Source organism: Wolffia australiana, chromosome 6, assembly GCF_029677425.1.
Source record: "Wolffia australiana isolate 7733 chromosome 6, ASM2967742v1".
NCBI classification, from domain to species: Eukaryota; Viridiplantae; Streptophyta; class Magnoliopsida; order Alismatales; family Araceae; genus Wolffia; species Wolffia australiana.
In genome coordinates this window covers 524373-542236 of record NC_135840.1, presented here as the reverse complement: position 1 = coordinate 542236, position 17864 = coordinate 524373, and the positions used below count along the sequence as shown (strand labels likewise).

The following is a 17864-nucleotide window of genomic DNA, read 5'->3' as shown; positions in this document are numbered from 1 at the left end:
GCGTGAGATCCAAGAAAGAAATCCAAATGACATTGAAGTCTAAAAAACATGTTATCCTTCTATTGCTTCTTTTTGTACTTTTTTTACAAAGGTGACACATTTGATAAGTGGCCCATCATACCACGTACGTTTTAGTGATAACTGGCTCTCTAGATTAAATGACCCATTCTATTCTTCCTTTAGTGACTTATCTCCCATGTGTGAAATAAGTCACCAAAGCTATATGGGCCCCATCAGTCTTTCCAGATGTATGAATTTTGACCTGTCCTGCCCTGATCAATAAAATGTTATTCTCTGCTTCATATCCAACAAAGTGATAAGAGCAAGGAGGTGTTGGAGGAATATGGCTGGGCTTTGTTGTCTCTTCTGATAAAGGGATTGTTTTAACATGGCCTTAGAGAAAATATGGGGAACATGTATTTATCATTTATTCTCTTCAAAATCAGCATTACATCATTTTCTATTATTTCTCTAGCTATTGGGTTTTTATTGCACGAATAGGTATCTTGAATTCTGTAATTGAGGACCTGAGCAAGATATTTATCACTATTGACACAATAGATCAAGACAAGGTCACAATTGTGCTCCCTAATGTCAAGATAAACTTGAACTTTCCTAACACATATCAATGACAAAAGTTGGATACCATAGTGGTTACCAGGTAAATTGGAGACCACATTGGGAAGGAAATACCCAAGGCTATCGATAACATAAAAGAGAGTTTAGAGGACTCTTTATTTTACCAATGGCTTCGAGGACCTTGACCTAGAGATGGCACATGAATACCTTTATGTGGAACATGTGAAGAAGATATGGGATCAGATTATCAAGAACTATGATAAGCAAATCATGAATTGGAGAGCAAACAATTTCAATTCTGGGAATTTCAAGCTTCTATCGACAGGATATGAAATCGATTCCAAAAATAAAAATAAAATAAAAAATGGATCTGAAAACCAAGAACATAGAAAAACCAAAACTATCAACTTTTCATGGATCAAATCTGCAATTTGTTAGTTCCTCCATTGAGGGTTTTCATGCTATTCAGATGTTTGGCCTGAAGACATATCCACACAATGTTCAAAGTGTTGGATTTCCTCTTCTTTTTGTGACCTCGGCTGCAAATCAGATTTCCTCTCTATCTAATCTCCATTGGAGGCAAGACTCAAGGAAGAGGAAGAGAACAAAGAAGGGGGCACTCAAACTGACTCACATGAGTATCAAATGAAGTGCCCCGTTCTATTATACTGTTCGGAGAAAATTTAGTCCTTCGAAAAATTTCATAAAAGTCCTTGGTCTTGGGAGAAATTAATTAAAGTCCTTGAACTTATAATATACTCACCAATATCCAAAACGTTTGTGTGTGTGACCCTCTAGGCCCATGCATCAGTCTAGTTAATAAATTCAGCAGTCTATTAACCTTTATTGGGCTGTACTTATTAATTAACTATATCATATATGTATTAGCTAATCAAGGATCGATTTAACTTAAATGATTGGTTAAGTTTTTAGCATTTGGGGTGCCATGTTAAAACCTCGTTACAGGGGAGTATGTGAACTCTCTCACGAAACCTTTGCTGTCATTAGTTATTATGGATGTATAATCCCTCATCCACATGAGACTCTCAAATTCCTTAGGCTATGATTAATCATGAAACTCTAATTGGTCATTCCAGTTTTTTTTAGCAGAACAATTGGTCATTCCAGTTAGTACTGATCTATGAAAAAGTCATCAGAGAATGCTTTCTATAATATTTACACTACTTTTGCTAGGGATTTAACTACACCATCTTCCTTGAGTCAATCTCCTATAGTATTGAGGGCATATGATCCCATATGGACCACACAATCACATTCGTCTGCTTGTTGCCACATTTGAGCTAGTATGACATGAAATCCCATGATTATTGACTCGGAGGTCATTGTTAAAACATGACCGTCCATCATCTTTGGTGTCTTAGGTCTAAGGACCATTTACATAATTGTGACATGAATCAACTGTTAGAAGAAAGTTACAATAGCATTAAAGGATTTATAGGGATCGAATTTTTCCTCAAAGAGCACTCACTATTTGTCCTTAATATCTCCACACTAATGGCTATCGGGTCATTCATACTCATCATATGATAGAGATTTGACATTGCTATTCTATCTAGATAATTTGATGTCCTTCAATTGTATCATTTGAATAGTAATCTTTAGAACACATTTACACACTAAAAAATCTATGTTATCATCTCATCATAATTCACTTACCCATTCAATGTCCTTTTGGACTTCAATTATACACATCACACATGCATTATAATGAATATCTATTGTATCAATGCATAGGGAACAAGACATGGAATGTGTAATTTGCTTGGTGGCCATATATGTTTCCAATATAAAATTCATAAGCAGTTCACAATCTATGATAGCCAATTAAAGGGAGTTTAGAGAGGAAAAGGTCATTAGTAGAGAGTTGAGAGTTCCATTCTAAGGAGAGAAATTTCATTCTTAAACACAGAATCTTTATATTTCTGATTGGTATTGATACAAAATACAGAAGTACCAAAGTTGGATTCCCCATCATGAACTACTACAAAAATGGATAACGATGTTGGAAGCCTCTTGGATGAGGATAATAGACAAAATATGGTCCCAATGCACCAAGATAAGGGATATCATGTGTAGAATTATCAAATAAGAATTATTGGACACTTCATTAGATCACTTCAAATGGGCGGACAATCAAATCCAAAATAAACTCAAAAAGAGGTATCTAGGGATGTTCTCTTCTGTATTTATTGAAAAAGATGGATCATAATAGGAAAGATTCTTAGAAACTAATCAATAAGAATTAACAATAAATACCCTAGTTGTATAAGAAAGTACTTAAGGCAGCTTCAATAAGCTAGAGAATCCTCCTCAAGAAAGAACAAGGTGGCTGAAGTGGTTCAAGACCCTGCTGATGTATAAGGGTTGAAGGCATAAATGAATCCTCTTAGAATATTATTGGGCTCTATGGCCTTAGATCTTTTTAAATAAAATATTGGATCTAATTGGAGTAATACCCTTTATTAACCCTAATGAAAGCACCTGGGTCATAGATACTGGGGAAAGTGATCGTATGCCCATAGATTTGAGTCAGTTTGAAATGTATTTAGTTAGTGAGCTGCACAAGGTAATAATGGCCTGTGATAAATATTACACAACAAAACTCGCAAGAGCCAAATTCAAAGTTAGCATCAGACTACACTTGATCTTGTCCTCCAAGTCAAGTAACCTTCACCAGCACAACGTAAGTCTTTAAGTGTTTCAGAATTAGAAGAAGAATAGTGGGGTCAGCCGTCGGGAGAGAACACTATGTAGCCTATTGCCAACATATTTAGAGAGTCAACTGTGCTTGTTTACACTCTAGCGTGGTCTTGATTAATGGCACTTGTCCCACATTAGTGATGGCCAAAAGTCACCATGCCTCATTCCACCTGGTCATCTCTCCCAACCTGTGGTCAGAGCATTAATTCCACCATTGTTCGCTCGTAGTACCTGTGCACTTGGGTTGTGTGTTGATAAGCCAAAAATAGGGGTCAATTTTTCCAAATTTAATCCCTTGTCGTTTTAAATTTTAGCTTATACAATAAAATTTATAAAACCGTACATAAGATGTGTAGTGATAAGTAAAGGGTATCGTCCAAGGGAAGCTAGTAAGTTAAGTCAATTGATGATTTTCTTGATAATTCAATCCTAATTAGAGTTAATTTGATCTTCAATGAAGATCAAATCAGCCTAATTAGACAAGGAGGTTAGAGAGGGAGGTAGAAGAGATGAGAGGAGTAGAAGAAATAAGGGGCTCTAAGTTGAATTAATTGATCCAACTGAAAGGATCAAAGAATTTAATTAGAGAGATCAAGAAGAAAATTTTGATTTGTTTTGGTTGGTTCTGTAAATTTGATAATGCAGGAATAACTACTCTATTGGATAATAAAATGGGAAACCTAATCTCCTAGAAAGTTAACCCTTTTTTATAAGTTCTTTTTAAAATTTTTTTTATATGCACTTGGAATAGCTAGGTATATCTTTCAATTTCTCCTCTTAATCCTAGTTAGGGCTTGTACATGCCGCTCAACCGAAGCGATTTAGAAGTTCAGACAAGGATCAAGAAGAATGATTAAGAAATTCAACTAAAAACATCCAAAATACACCAAAAGTTCAAATACAAAGAAGGAAAAAATACCAAACAAGTTGATCCAAGCTGGAGCTCCTCTCTGTCTTGCTGCTGTGATAGAGCACCATCCAGAATGACCTCCTCCTCTCAAAATTCAGGTTTTATACTTAGGTTAAATGGTAAACATTACCATTTTACCCCTAATTAGTAATTACTTTTTATCCATCAATATAGGCTTGATCTAAATGTAATCCAACTATAGATAGAAAGCGGGGATCAAGACGAGCAAATCCATAAAAAAATCATCTCAATCAGACTTCAGGATTTAAATCCAATTTTAACCATTGGATTTAAATCCATTAATTTAATTATTTTCTTTTGAAACACACAATGACATGTCGATTCCTCATTGGATGACGAATTTTAAAAATCAAATGGCGGGTTCATTCTCATTGTACCACATACCCCTTTCCTGAAATCAGAATAAAGAGAAAAATAGAAAAAAATAAACATCGTACAAAGCGCTTTGCAGGTGTATGTACGCTTGGACTGGTGCCTCCCAATCCCAAGGCGCCACGTCATCAACGGTACATGCGCTGTATATGCATTACAAGGGAGAGAGAATTCCCTAGAAATTTTCAGAAAAGTCTTCTTTTAAATGTGCACACGCAGAAGGATGCCGCCCTAAAAATATCTATGTATATGTCCTTTTTGCTTTCTCTCTCCTTTTTTCTCACAAAAACCATTAAAAAATACTAAGTAATTGCAATAAAACCCTATAACTATTAAATAATAGCTTTACGCCTGCACACACAACCGAGAGCTGTTTTTGAGGGCATAATTGCAACTAAAATTTACGAAAAGCCTCTCCGACTTTAGAAATTACTCTAAAACTCATATTTTTCATATAAATATATCCTTTTCCTATTTAAAAGTTCATTTCTTCCTTGAATAAATTCCCAAAAAATCCAATAAAATCCTAGAAAAAATCTAGAAAATTCTAGAACATTTTTAGAAAATTTGGTAATTCATCCCCATACTAATTCACCTCGCAATTAAATTTTAAACCTGCCTTTTCAGTTAAAAATAATTATTTCAAGCTCAAATAAATCCCTAAATATTCATAAACTTAACATAAAATTAGGGGAAAATCAGAAATCACTTGTAAACATTAATTTCACGTAAATATGTGATAACAGCCCATTTTAATCTTGTTAAATGCATACAATTTTGCTAAATTTCTTGAAATAAAGACCGAATTTAGGGTGTGATCATGTGTCTACAAGCCCTCGGGACAATTCACCCTCATAGTGGGCAAGGAGGTATTGTGACTCATCTTTCCAAAACCACCTTCATCGGCCTAATGACTGGAATGTTAGTTCCACTTCTCCTCTTCTACCACGCTGACATGCCCATAGTTGAACCTGCCATACCACACTGAGTGCCTAAATGCCTTTGACAAAGGATGCACTCCAATTCCTTCCTACATCTAACCCCTATGTGCTTCATCTATAGGGTATGGAATTGAGCACATGGTCTTCCACCCCGTGTTAGCACCATCCTTGGTCAGTCAATGCTTTGTGTAAAGACTGACATTGACTGTGCGTAAGTTTTTGCCTAGGACTAGGACAAGTTTCACACAATATACACTTGACATCAGTGCATGCTTGCCATTAGTTGTGGCTTGTCCACCCTTATGGGGGTGAAGTGGGCACATGCATAGATCTTGCTGCGCATGTAGCTTAATATTTATTGCTATTACTGCCAATAGCACATGTAGCATTGCTGCTCTTGTGGACAGGTAGCAAGATGCCCTGTCCATGTGGGATGCCACTAGGAGCATGCCTAGATGGTGGCTCGCCCCCGTGCGCTATGCCTACGCACATGCATGTGGGTGACCTAGGCTCCCATGCAGCCCTTACACTGCTGATGTAGTGTTGGAGGCATGGCCGCCACAACCAAAAAACACAAAAATACCGGGGACTTGACAATAGAATTCTGGTTGTTTCAGGAATTATGAAAATTAAAAGAAATTTTGGTGTACTAAAGAGACTTTTCAGGTATGTAGCCTCACAAAGAGACTGATATAGCTCACTTGAGAAGATGATTTCATCACGTAGAGGGAATGATGACTTGCTGCTCCTTAAAGGATTTCCCACCTCTTTCTTCTTGTCTATGAAGCTTCTTGAGGCCATGAATTGGCTCATACAACTAGATTAGCACATGGGTTAGCTCGATTTTGAGCTTAAATTTCTTGATAACCTATCTTTTATGTTTCCCAATTTTTTAAATATAGGATATCTTTTAAAAGTTTGAATGATAGAAGTTTAATTCCATTTTATTTTATCACAATAATGTGTGAGGCCCGTGCCAAGTGAGCAGTCTTTCAAGGCATAAATGGTTTATGGTATTTGTTGATTATTGAACTTAGTTGACCTTGCTATACTTGATGAAGCCCAAGGCAGAAACATCATTAATGGTTGCAAAATTTTTTGAGCACATATGTAATGTACTTGGTAAAAGTATTACAGTATTTGAATCAGGTAACTCAAGGGAGTACACCTCCACAATGTTTACTTACTTTGGTTAGAGAAGCACTGTTCTTGAATCCTCATGCATCAACAACCCCAAAATAATGGGTTGGATGAGAGGAAGATTGGTGATATTCCTATGACGCCCATGTCCCTTCTTATCAAGGAAAATATGTCCTAGTCAAATTGGGGAGAAGCAGTGTCAAATGGACTTGCCTAATCAATAGAACTCCAATGACTTAAAACAAGGCATGAAACAAAGTGGACTTAAAAAATATTGTAGAAAATGTGATATTCAATGAAGAAACATAAAATCTTATTGACCAATAATTAAGGAAGAAACAATTTCAGCTCCTGAAGCTCCAAATAAGGGAATTCATTTTTTAACTCTATCTATAATTGTTCAAAATATGGATGAGCTAACTCAGTTGTTACAAGGGCAACCAAATTCTAATGTTTAGCGATGTGATGAGTTATATGAACATTTGATACCAAATAAAGATTAGAGTGTAGGGGGACAAGGGAAATCAGAAAAACCTACTGTGATGAGGGAGGTTGAAGATAATGATGTTCTAGAAGACAAAGAACTAGTGATATGATTACATTTGACTCATCTTGTGACTGTTGTTGTTAGTGACAATGGGGAGGGAAAATATCCATTGAGAATTCACAAATCTTAATGCAAGTATGAGGTCTCTTAAGTGGCTTTAAAGAGACATATTCCCAAGAATGTTAAAGAATCCCTGAGAGTTAGAGAGTGGAAGAATGATATGGATCTAGAAATGGAGGCACGGTCGAAAAATCATATTTGGGACCTGATTAACTATATATGGGCATATAAGCTAAATTTTAATGCTTTTGGGACTCGTGAAAGGTACAAAGTGAGACTGTTGGCCGAAGACTACAGACAATCATATGGAAATGATTACGTTGAAAATTTTGCACTGGCATCCAAGTTCAACATTTTCATGACTATGAATTTCATGGATGGTAAATCGGGATGGAATTTGTTTCTGCTCAATGGACTGGTTTGAAAAATTCTCATCAACTATGGTGGGCTATCATCAGAGCAATAGCTATCATACTTTATTTAGCAAGCATAATTGTGGATATTCTTCTCGTCTATGTGGATCACATAATTGCTACAGGAAAGGACATAATTTCCAGGTGAAAAATATAAAATATGGGAATTTCCCTAGTAGCTAGGGATAACAAGAATATGGTAGAAATATGGAAAATAATATTAGGCAATAAAGGAGATCATAGGATATGAATGAATAAGGCAAAATTAGTGATTTTGAGGTTTTAAGATCAAGGAAGACCCCCAAGAACTTACCTTCAAATAAATAGGCAAATGAAAGGTTCTCACTGAATCCCATTTTGCATGAAAAGATCATAGTAACTTCAGAATGCATGTACTCATTCAACCTATTAAATGAGAGGCACAGTCTAGGAGAGAATGTGTTCTTTGTGCCGATCATCAACTACTACTCATGACGGACCTCAGCTTATAAGCTGTCTCACAAAATTGAGTCAACGGAAAGCCAAAATAGTTCTCTTAACCATTTAAGAGTAATCTCAACCCCACTCATACTATGATCAGTAGGAAAATCATACATAATTTGATAATGTATAAATCATGAAGTACGATGAAGCAAAAGTATGTGTAATAATTATGTAATTATACGTTCATTTTTCTCCATTCTCATAATATTTATAAAACTTAATAGTCAGTCAAATGTTTCGGGGTGAGCGAGGGTATCTCATGAGGGACTGCGTTTAAGAAATATATTATAGTTTTGAATCAATCTAATTGTGGGCACACCCTACGTGATGGCCATGGGCAGCGCATGATGGTTGTGATGGCGCATGGGCACGCAGGGTGCGATGGTCTTGCACAATTGTGTGATCGCATACATACTGATTAGAATTCAGTTTATAAACTACTTCTATTCTAATCCATACGTAGGGTTGGTCCTTTCGTGTGACTGGTGCGGAAAGAGTCTGATGTGCAGTCCGGTTCAATTTTCCGGATCGCAGATCAGACACTTAACAGTAGTTCACACCGCACATCGGCCATGGGCCTGTGCAGTGCGAATGTGCGAATCTGTCCGATTTTTTTTAACTGCGGTGGACACTTCCACACGGGAGAGGCTGCTGGTTTGCTACTTTGTGTTGAACACCAAGGAGTATCATTCAGTTATCGTGAAGGTTTTTCGGTAGGTTTGGCTGGAGCTCGATCCGCTGTTGTTGGATGCAGTTTTATAATTTTGGTTGCTGTATACTCTGTTTGATTGCATTTTATATCTTCCCCCTCTATTTCTCGCCTGTTTTTGTCTCTACTGGTATAGCAAAGCTCAGCTTTTCTCTCTCTCTCTTTCCTCTCTCTCTCTCTCTCTCTCCCTCTCTCTCTCTCTCTCTCTCCCTCTTTCTCGTTCTCGTCCTCTTTCTCTCTATTGCTCCCTTCTGGTATAGGGGAAGCAGAGTTACCCTCCATAGAGTCATGCATTCCTCTCTCTCTCTCTCTCATCTGCTCTTGGATGACAGAAATCATGCTCTCTCTCTCTCGTTCCTGATGTCGGACGTTGTCTAGTACGTCGTCCGGTTGACACCGAATATGATGGTTTGGTGTCGATAAATGATGATGTGGTATCGAACGTCGACAATGTCTTCGTCTAACGGATAAAACCCTAAGGGGTCAATGTAACTACAATGCAATGAAGGTCCTACATGTCGTACGTGCAGGCTCCGACTCGAGGGAGGCGCCGAGCTCCAAGCTTTGAGGGGGTTGCCGGGTGACGGTGATGGTGGCCTCTCGAACCTCGTCGGAGTGACGTAGGCGTCTACGGCCGAACAGATTCTATCTGTAGGGCTCGCACGTAACAAACATACTCGTCCGTACCGGTATGACACTCACAGAGTCGTAGGTTTCTCTCAATTTGTCTCTCTCACCTACCTAGCCCAAGTGTAGTGGAGTCGAGACGAAAGTATACTTACAAAAGGTAAATAAACAAGCATCGGGAGAGGATGGCGTACCTCATTGGCGTGGCTCCCAGTGCAGAATTTCGTCAACGTTGGCGGCGATTCGGAGTGGGTGGAGCGGAGAGTTGCCGGAGAGATCACAACAGCTCGACGAGCAAGGGCGATGCCGGAGCTACTAGTAAAAGGCAGAGAGGAGAGGAAGACGAGCGAGGCAACGGTCATGGCTCCAGCCAGCCACTGGTCTTAGTGAGCGTAACACCGGTAGGGGCGCACTTTTGATGAAGATGGCAGATATGGCGAGCGGCGGCAATGGGAGATTCCGCCCTCGAGGAAGAATTCTCGCTCCACGACGTGACGGCTGTTGGGCGTGTGCGATCGATCAATTTCACTCAGTGCCCGAGAACAATAGCCACATGGGTAGTGGCTCCCCGTGCGGTTGTGGGTCGGCTGAACTGGTGTCGACCACCGGGAATTAGATCAAGCACCGGGCGGAACGAGGTCCACAACGGGGTCTCCACCGTCATAAATGTTGATCCACATCCACTTCACGGGTTAGACATTGGTTGGTCTACAGGAGTAGCAAACAACGGTTTTCTCGATCGGCAGTGTGACCGAGAGGCCACACCGATGCGCCTAATTGTGCCAAGAGGGATCAGAATCCTCCTGCTGTCTCACTGGTGTCCTCAGCCCACGCTCACCCACTTGCCTGCATTGAGAGGAAAAGGATCCCGATTCACCGTGGATCCGTTTCCCAGCAATGGCGAATGGCTGAATTACAAGGTTGCGGGCTGGTCAGCTCGGCCACTTCCTTCCTAATTAACGCACTCAACCCAGCCTGGGTGGGCTTCCCTTTCATGATCTCTGGCGATTGTCCAACAAAATTGATGAAGTTCACGCTCAACGAACAGGGGAGTCGGCTCGATCTGCGGGCAGATGAACTCCTCTCTCCAGCCCTCGTTGTCCTCCTCTTCTCCCCTTCCTTTCTGAGATCTCTTCAGAGGATGAAGGGGGAGACCAGAAAATTCAACAACAAAATGCCTCTTTGTTCTTCCTGGTCTGAGCACCTAGGGCGGCCCCTCTTCCCTTATAAAGGGGGAAGATGAATTGGGCCCCCTAAGTGGGTCAACAAGGGGGGGAAGACTGATCCATTAGGGTCCATTTGGGGGCCCTTATAGAATGGGCCCCCCATTACACATAGATGGGAATTAAAATAAAATAAAATAAAATAGGAAAAAGGGAAAAAGGGAGGCCCCTTTTCCACGACGACAAAACACGGACACGGGACGCATCGCAGAGTGACAAAAACAAGACAACTGCGAAGAAAACACGAGACACGACTAGGAAAAATGATCAAAACAAGATAATCAAGCATCTCTTCACCCGACTTTCAATGACGGTGGCCGATGGCACGGGCGACGTCATCGGTGATCCTTGATGGTGTGCGCCATCAGTTCCCCTCTCTATCGCTCTTCACTTGCTCTCTCGTTCCTCTCTCTATCACTCTTCTCTCTCTCTGGTGCTCTTCACTCGCCCTCTCATTCCTCTCTCTCCCTCTTTCTTTCTCGTGCTCTTCTTTCTCTCGTTCATCTCTGTCCCTCTTTCTCCCTCTTATTCTCTCATTCATCTCTGGCGCTATGATTCTCTCTCTCCCTCTTTCTGGTGGGGACCACGACAGCCATGTACCACTGGCCCAGCGGGACATGGTCTCTACACTCGTGGAAACTGGTCGGGGTGCTCGCCTGCGACGACCAGTGCAAAAGGACCTCAAATTTGTTTATTTTTGAAATATGTCCCTGCATAACAGACCATGGCCTTCTTCCTTTTGCCGATCGTTCTATTTGACCACTTGGAACCTTCCGTCTTTTTTTTGAAGTAGAATTGAAGTTTTAGTTTATGTTCTTGGTGTTTCATGTTTGGAATCTGTTGGGGAATCTCCGACCGACGTCGCCGCCGGCTGTAGCCGCTGCCGTCGAGAAGGGATCCGAGCGCCCGCTGTCGCCTATAGCGAACGGAAGGCATTAACCTGTTGCCTTCGGCCTGAAGCCGTTGTGATTCCCGACCCACCACTCTGAGTCTCGCCGTTCCGCCGCTTGTCGCCACCCCACCACTGCCGCCTTACCCATCTCCCTCTTCTCTTCCCCCATTGGCCTCCCATCGCCCACACCCCCACCCCCCTTCCCCTATCCTTCCTCTCCCTCTTCTCTTGAACGCCCGACCCGAGAAGATCTTCGTCTCCTTGTTCTTCATTCTTTCTCCTCCGTCATCGTCTTTCCCTCGTCCTCTACTTCACTTTCCTCCGCCTCCTTCTACTTGGGTTAATAGATCCCTGGGATCCTCCTCTTCCCCTCTTGCTCTTACCGGCTCCGGCATCGTCCACCTTGGGCCTATATACATTACTGATGCTAGAACCCGCGACGAAGTCTTCGCAAGCTGCAGAGAATTTGCCCCGGTCCGTCTTCGTCACTATCTTCGCAAGCTGCATTTTGCGGCCACACACCGGACACCCTTCGTCGCTGCCGCTCCTCCCAGGTCCGTTTCCTCTCCTCTACTCATGGCACTTTAATACTTCATGTAATATGCTCGCTTTTGCCATTGCCACGGGGAAGTTCAATTGTTTGGTGTATTAGAATAGTGGAGAGTTCAATTCGTGAGCACCGATCAGGGATATTGACCGAGGAGCTACTCAAGTTAAACCTGTCCAATACGACATTGATAGACAGTGCTCCCGTCCTCACGAGGTTGGGGCCCCTCCGCATCGCTAAGTTGCAATAACTCCACAATTTTCTTGATTCGTTTGTGGGAATCTAGGCTGCCTTTTATTAACTTACACCAGCTCCTTTCAGTACATGCATCCCTCAGACAGTAGTCCTGCATCACTTTCTCTCTGGCGCTCTTCTCTCTCTCTCTCTCTCCCTCTTTCTCTCTGGTGCTCTTCTCTTTCTAGCTGGCTCTCTTCTCTCGCTCTGTCGTTCCTCTCTCTCCCTCTTTCTCTCTCGTGCTCCTCTCTCTATCTCGGTTCTCTCTGTCCCTCTTTCTCTCTCTCGTTCATCTCTCTATCGCTCTTCCCTCGCTCTCTCGTTCTCTCTCCCTCTTCCCCTCTCTTGCTCTTCTCTCTCCCTTGTTCCTCTCTGTCCCTTTTTCCCCCTCGTGCTCTTCCCTCTCCTTCCCTCTTTCTCTCTCGGGCTCTCTCTCTCTCTTGTTCCTCTCTCTTGCGCTTTTCTCTCTCTCCCTCGTTCCTCTCTCCCTGTTTCTCTATCTTTATCGCTCTTATATCTCTCTCTCGGGCTCCTCTCTCTCTCGCTCTGTCTCTCTTCTCTCATCCTCTTTCTTGCTCTCTGTCACTCTTCTATCTCTCCCTCTCTCGCTAGCGCTCTTCTCTCTCTTTCTCGCTATTCTCTCTCCCGCTCATTCTTCCCTCCCTCCATTGACTACGTAGCCCGGTCCTCTCTCTTTCTTTATCGTTTTTGTCTCTCTCAGTCTCGCTGGCTCTCTCTCCCCCCTGTGCGAATTTGTGCGATGTGCGATGCGATTTTTTCGCACAAATTCGCACCGGTCATCGAACTACCCCTTTCGTGCGATTGAAAAAATCGCACAGCGGCCAAAAGAACCGGACCGGACCGCACGACCATCCCTATCTATACGTGATGCACTGATGCGAAGGAAAAAAAACACCGAATATAGCACCCGATTCGAGGCACAGGAAGAGGGCTGCGGATTGCCTTCATTACACCTACATCCTCCACGCAGGTGTTCTTCTGGAGTCTCCAAGTTCATTCGGAAACCACCAATATTCCTTGCTAGCTTGAGAAGGCCATCAAACTACTCAAGATTAAAAGAATTCAGGAAGAAACCATTCAAAGAACACTTTTGAGGACGGTTGTTGATCCAGCTCGGGTTATCCCGATGTCTGGATAGTTAAACCGTTGGCAAATCAGCTGAAACTTGTTGAGGGTTTTCGTTGGATTAAGGTTCCAAAGGTTGGGGTTGAGTATTCCTTCATTTTCATTGGATCAGATGCTTATGCCGTTGAACGATCGCAACAATTTGACTATTCTCTAAAACCATGAGCCATTTGATTCTCTCATCTCCCCAGGAAAGCCTGTCATTTTGACCATTCTCTAAAACCCAATCCTTATTTGTCTTCAACTCTTCAATCATCACTGCTACGTCGCCATCCGCTTATCTGTTTCCTGCATCGTCGCTTCTCGCTGCCGCCCGATAACCATATAATAACGTAGGAGGACAAGCTTTTATTTCTTATGAATATACAGTAATATTTTACCAATGTTTAGGCCCCATATGCCGAATACATCGACAAAACGGAAGCAAAGCCATCGTGATTTTTGTGGCCTTGCGTTGCGCCGCCCAAAAAGAACAAGTTCAAGAGACGTGCCGCCTCCTCGCGCTTGACCCATGTTCAAGAAACGATTGAACAAGTAATTATTTTCCTGGAATCAACGCCGCAGCTATTTGACCTGTCGCTTAACTCCGATGACCATTCCTGAAAACTATAAGAACTCTTTCGCCGCAGCGAGGAAAGGTGCACTTGGCAGCAAACAATTGCGAGTTTCCAAACACTGTTTCAGTCTTCTCCCTACACTGTTTACCCTCTCTTCTTTCCTTCTCTTCCCCATCAGCCCTTGTTAATCCCTCCAGCTTGATCGGTTCCATGTCAAAGAACTTCGTCGGCGACTTTGAAGAAAGCTCCGGCTTGATCACCATCTTAAGCATCGACGGAGGTGGGATTAGGGGCATTATACCGGCTACTATTCTCGTCTTCTTGGAGAAAGAACTTCAGGTACGTGAAAACATTACACAGAGAACAAAGAAGAATTTTAGATTTTTAGCGTTTGAGCGCTTACCACTAGTAAAAGCTATAGCTTAAAGCAATGATGCAACCTCTTAAACTTAAGAAGGATATCGTTCTCCAGCAGTTACCGATTAACACTGCTTTACACCTAGTTTTTGTAAAAAATCATGCCATATTTAGTGATTATAACTTGAAATTACTAGGATCTTGATGGTGAGGATGCGAGGATAGCAGACTACTTCGACGTGATCGCCGGGACGAGCACGGGGGGGCTTGTGTCAGCCATGCTCACTGCTCCAGATGCACAAAATCGACCTTTGTTTGCTGCAGGAGATGTCAAGCGCTTCTATCTCGAACACTGTCCCAAGATTTTTCCACAGATCAGGTCAATATTTAACTTCACGACTTTGCATGTTAATATTTCTCACACTTAGCCATGTCAATATCTTAGACGAGATATTAAAGAGAGTGCGTGCCAATATCACGGGAAAGTTTCAAAAACCGCGCATGGTTGAGTTTATTGAACATGGTTTGGATCCTCTACCTAATATGTATTATTTCATGGTAACAGTGGTCCTTTTGCGACGATACGCCGGTTGATTAGAGGGTTCATAGGCCCTAAATATGACGGGAAATACCTTCATAAGGTGATCCAGCAGAATTTGGGAAGTGTGAAGTTGGGCCACACACTCACCAACGTTGTTATTCCGGCATTCGACATCAAGAATCTCCAACCCACTGTCTTTTCTACGTTCGGGGTATGTTGTTCAAAGATACTGTCTTTTCCATTATTTCTGTCCATAACTCTATCTCCCTGGATGTGTTCTAAGGTGGGACTTCTTGTAGGTTAAGAAGGACAATTGTCTGGATGTGAATCTCGCTGATGTCTGTATGAGCACTTCAGCAGCCCCTACATACCTTCCTGCACACTACTTCGATGCACCTACACCGCGAGGGGGAAAGAGGGAGTTCAACCTCATTGACGGAGGTGTAGCCGCCAATAATCCGGTGCGCTCTTCAGAAATTATGATTATTTTCTTTATTGGGGTTGCCTGAAAACATCTTTATCTTGAGTTTGAATTTCTAAAGGGATGAGAATCTGTTTTACAGTATCTTTTTAACAACCATTTCATCCGCATGTTAATCAGTAAACGAAAATTTCGGAAGTATGGGGTTTAATTGATACATATAGGCTAAGTCTACTAATGGAATGAAGTATGATAGATTAAACATGAATAAGCCTCTCCTGTTGCGTATAAATGGGGTCAATCCTTTGGTCACATCTAAAGAAATTAAGTTCCTTCCTGCGGGCTCAAAAAACTAACCCTCAGGACTAATCAATCATCAATGGACTCAGCCATTTTATCTATCTTCTCTGAGTTCATTGATTCATCATAAGAATTCAATCAAAGCTGACCCTTCACTCTACTCATGATTTGGTGCTGACATGCAGGCGCTTCTCGCGGTCAGAGATGTCAAAAAGAATATGAGATACGTGAACTCAGGGGAAGCTCCCTCCGAGCACTTAAATTCGCAGAAGCTTCTTTTAATATCACTTGGCACGGGCACATCACTGTTGACTAAGTACAGTGCATTAGCTGCTGCAAAGTGGGGTTTGGCTGGATGGTTGATAAATCAAGGGTCGAACCCTTTGATCGATGTCTTCACTCAAGCAAGCGTTGACATGGTCGATCTTCATATTTCCTCCATCTTCCAGAGCACGCAATCAGAGGAAAACTACTTACGAATCCAGGTCCGTAGCACAGCATCCCGCCTTGTCTCTTCATTTCCTGAAGTTTGTGATGTTATATTTTTTAACTAATGAATATATTCTCTTCATTTCTTCAATTCAGGACGACACGCTCTCCGGGGAGGTTTCATCCCTCGACATTGCGACGAAGGTTAACTTAGACAAGCTTGTGAAAATTGGTGAGGAGTTACTGGACAAGCCAGTTTCAAGGGTGAACCTTGACACTGGCAGGAATGAACCTGCAGGAAAGGAGCAAAACAGAGATGCCCTCAAGAGGTAACCTCAAGTCTCATTTTACTAAATGAAAAACATTCATTCAATTGAAGCGCTCTGTGAGGCTTCATCAATGGTTTTTACCATTTATCTTGCAACAGTAAAAAATGTCTTCTAATATTATTTGGAACCATGTGCGTTGCACATTGGCCATAAAAAACTTGATACTTAATTCATTTTGAGCCTTTATCTTATTGGCTTTTGTTACATCCAGATTTGCGAGGATCTTATCAGACGAGAGAAAGCGTCGACAAAAGTGCAAACCAAATGCGTGAAATTCAAGCGTAATTGGATGATTATATTCTTTATTCGATCGGTGGTGGGTCATGTTATTGGCGATGCAATTCGACGACTTACTTCAAGGAAACAATGTACAAAATATTTCATTACAGGAAATTTGTAAATTATCGTAAAAATACCTGTAGGCTTTTAGGAATACAAATGTAAAGCGCCTTTTAAAGCCGATCATTGTATCTACACAAAGCTTTCTACAGAATGTCATAGGAAATCATTAATTGTTTTTCTCTTTCTTTTATTCCTTTTTATGTAACAGTCTGGAAAATAAAGTTTATTAAATGCTGCATCGTTGTTCAGGGAATCAAGAGGTGAATACCCAAAAAAAAACGTAATTTATCCTTAAAATAAAAGGGATTCAAAACTTTAAAAAAGAGTTTATGTTCACGATTTATGCTAAAAAAAAGGTTAGAAAACATTTGAAACAGATTTTACTCCATTACTTAACATCAAATGATATTTACAACATATCTTCACCTGCAAAAACGCCAAAATTATCTTCCGTATATTTTTTGTTTTAATCCAATATTATACTTAGAGCAAATTTTTGATACTATTCAAGAAAAAATAACTTTACAAAATATTTTAAATGGATTATTTGTTTGATCATAATGTACGTTTAAAATGTTAATACATATTTATTTTGTTAGATACTGGGTTTAACAGATTCCGAGATGGGTTGTAGGTTAAGATAGCAGTTTAACGAGCCAAAGGGGTGGGCTTAGTGGGTAATGAGTATGGAGCCGTGCAATGGGCCAAATGACCCAAAAATCACGCTAACAGGGTTGAGCCCTATATGTGCCAGTTTTCTTAAGCGGATAGGTTAAATCAATGGCATTGAGTGAATCTATGTTTAAGTTAACTCATTGGGGAAGTGATCAACATTCGATCTATCATGAGCATGAACCTAACTCGTTAAAAAAGGAACATTAGCAAAGATCTACTGTGCCTAATATCAAAAGAATTGTTCACAGATTAAATGAGAAATCTAAATCTATTTTGGAACAATATACTCTATCTTTTGGATTCATCATATAAACCCACGAATCTGGCATAAATAATATTTCTCTTGCA

The 17864-nt window shown here is 41.1% G+C and overlaps 1 protein-coding gene across 1 annotated transcript; it reads left to right on the top strand.

The window, feature by feature from the left end:
- The first annotated feature begins 14181 nt into the window (after positions 1-14181).
- LOC144704709 (patatin-like protein 2) lies at positions 14182-17034 on the top strand. The gene is made up of 7 exons (XM_078577228.1): positions 14182-14461; positions 14677-14858; positions 15045-15231; positions 15320-15481; positions 15927-16226; positions 16327-16499; positions 16711-17034. Exons 1-7 carry the CDS (start codon positions 14333-14335, stop codon positions 16769-16771), a joined length of 1194 nt encoding a protein of 397 aa, XP_078433354.1. The 5' UTR covers positions 14182-14332; the 3' UTR covers positions 16772-17034.
- The last annotated feature ends 830 nt before the right edge of the window (positions 17035-17864 follow it).

Excerpts from the sequence above, each read along its gene's own strand:
- LOC144704709 (XM_078577228.1), top strand. The coding sequence starts at position 14,333 with ATGTCAAAGAACTTCGTCGGCGACTTTGAAGAAAGCTCCGGCTTGATC. Across the intron at positions 14,859-15,044 it reads AAGATTTTTCCACAGATCAG|TGGTCCTTTTGCGACGATAC; the intron begins GTCAATATTTAA and ends TCATGGTAACAG. Across the intron at positions 16,500-16,710 it reads AACAGAGATGCCCTCAAGAG|ATTTGCGAGGATCTTATCAG; the intron begins GTAACCTCAAGT and ends TGTTACATCCAG.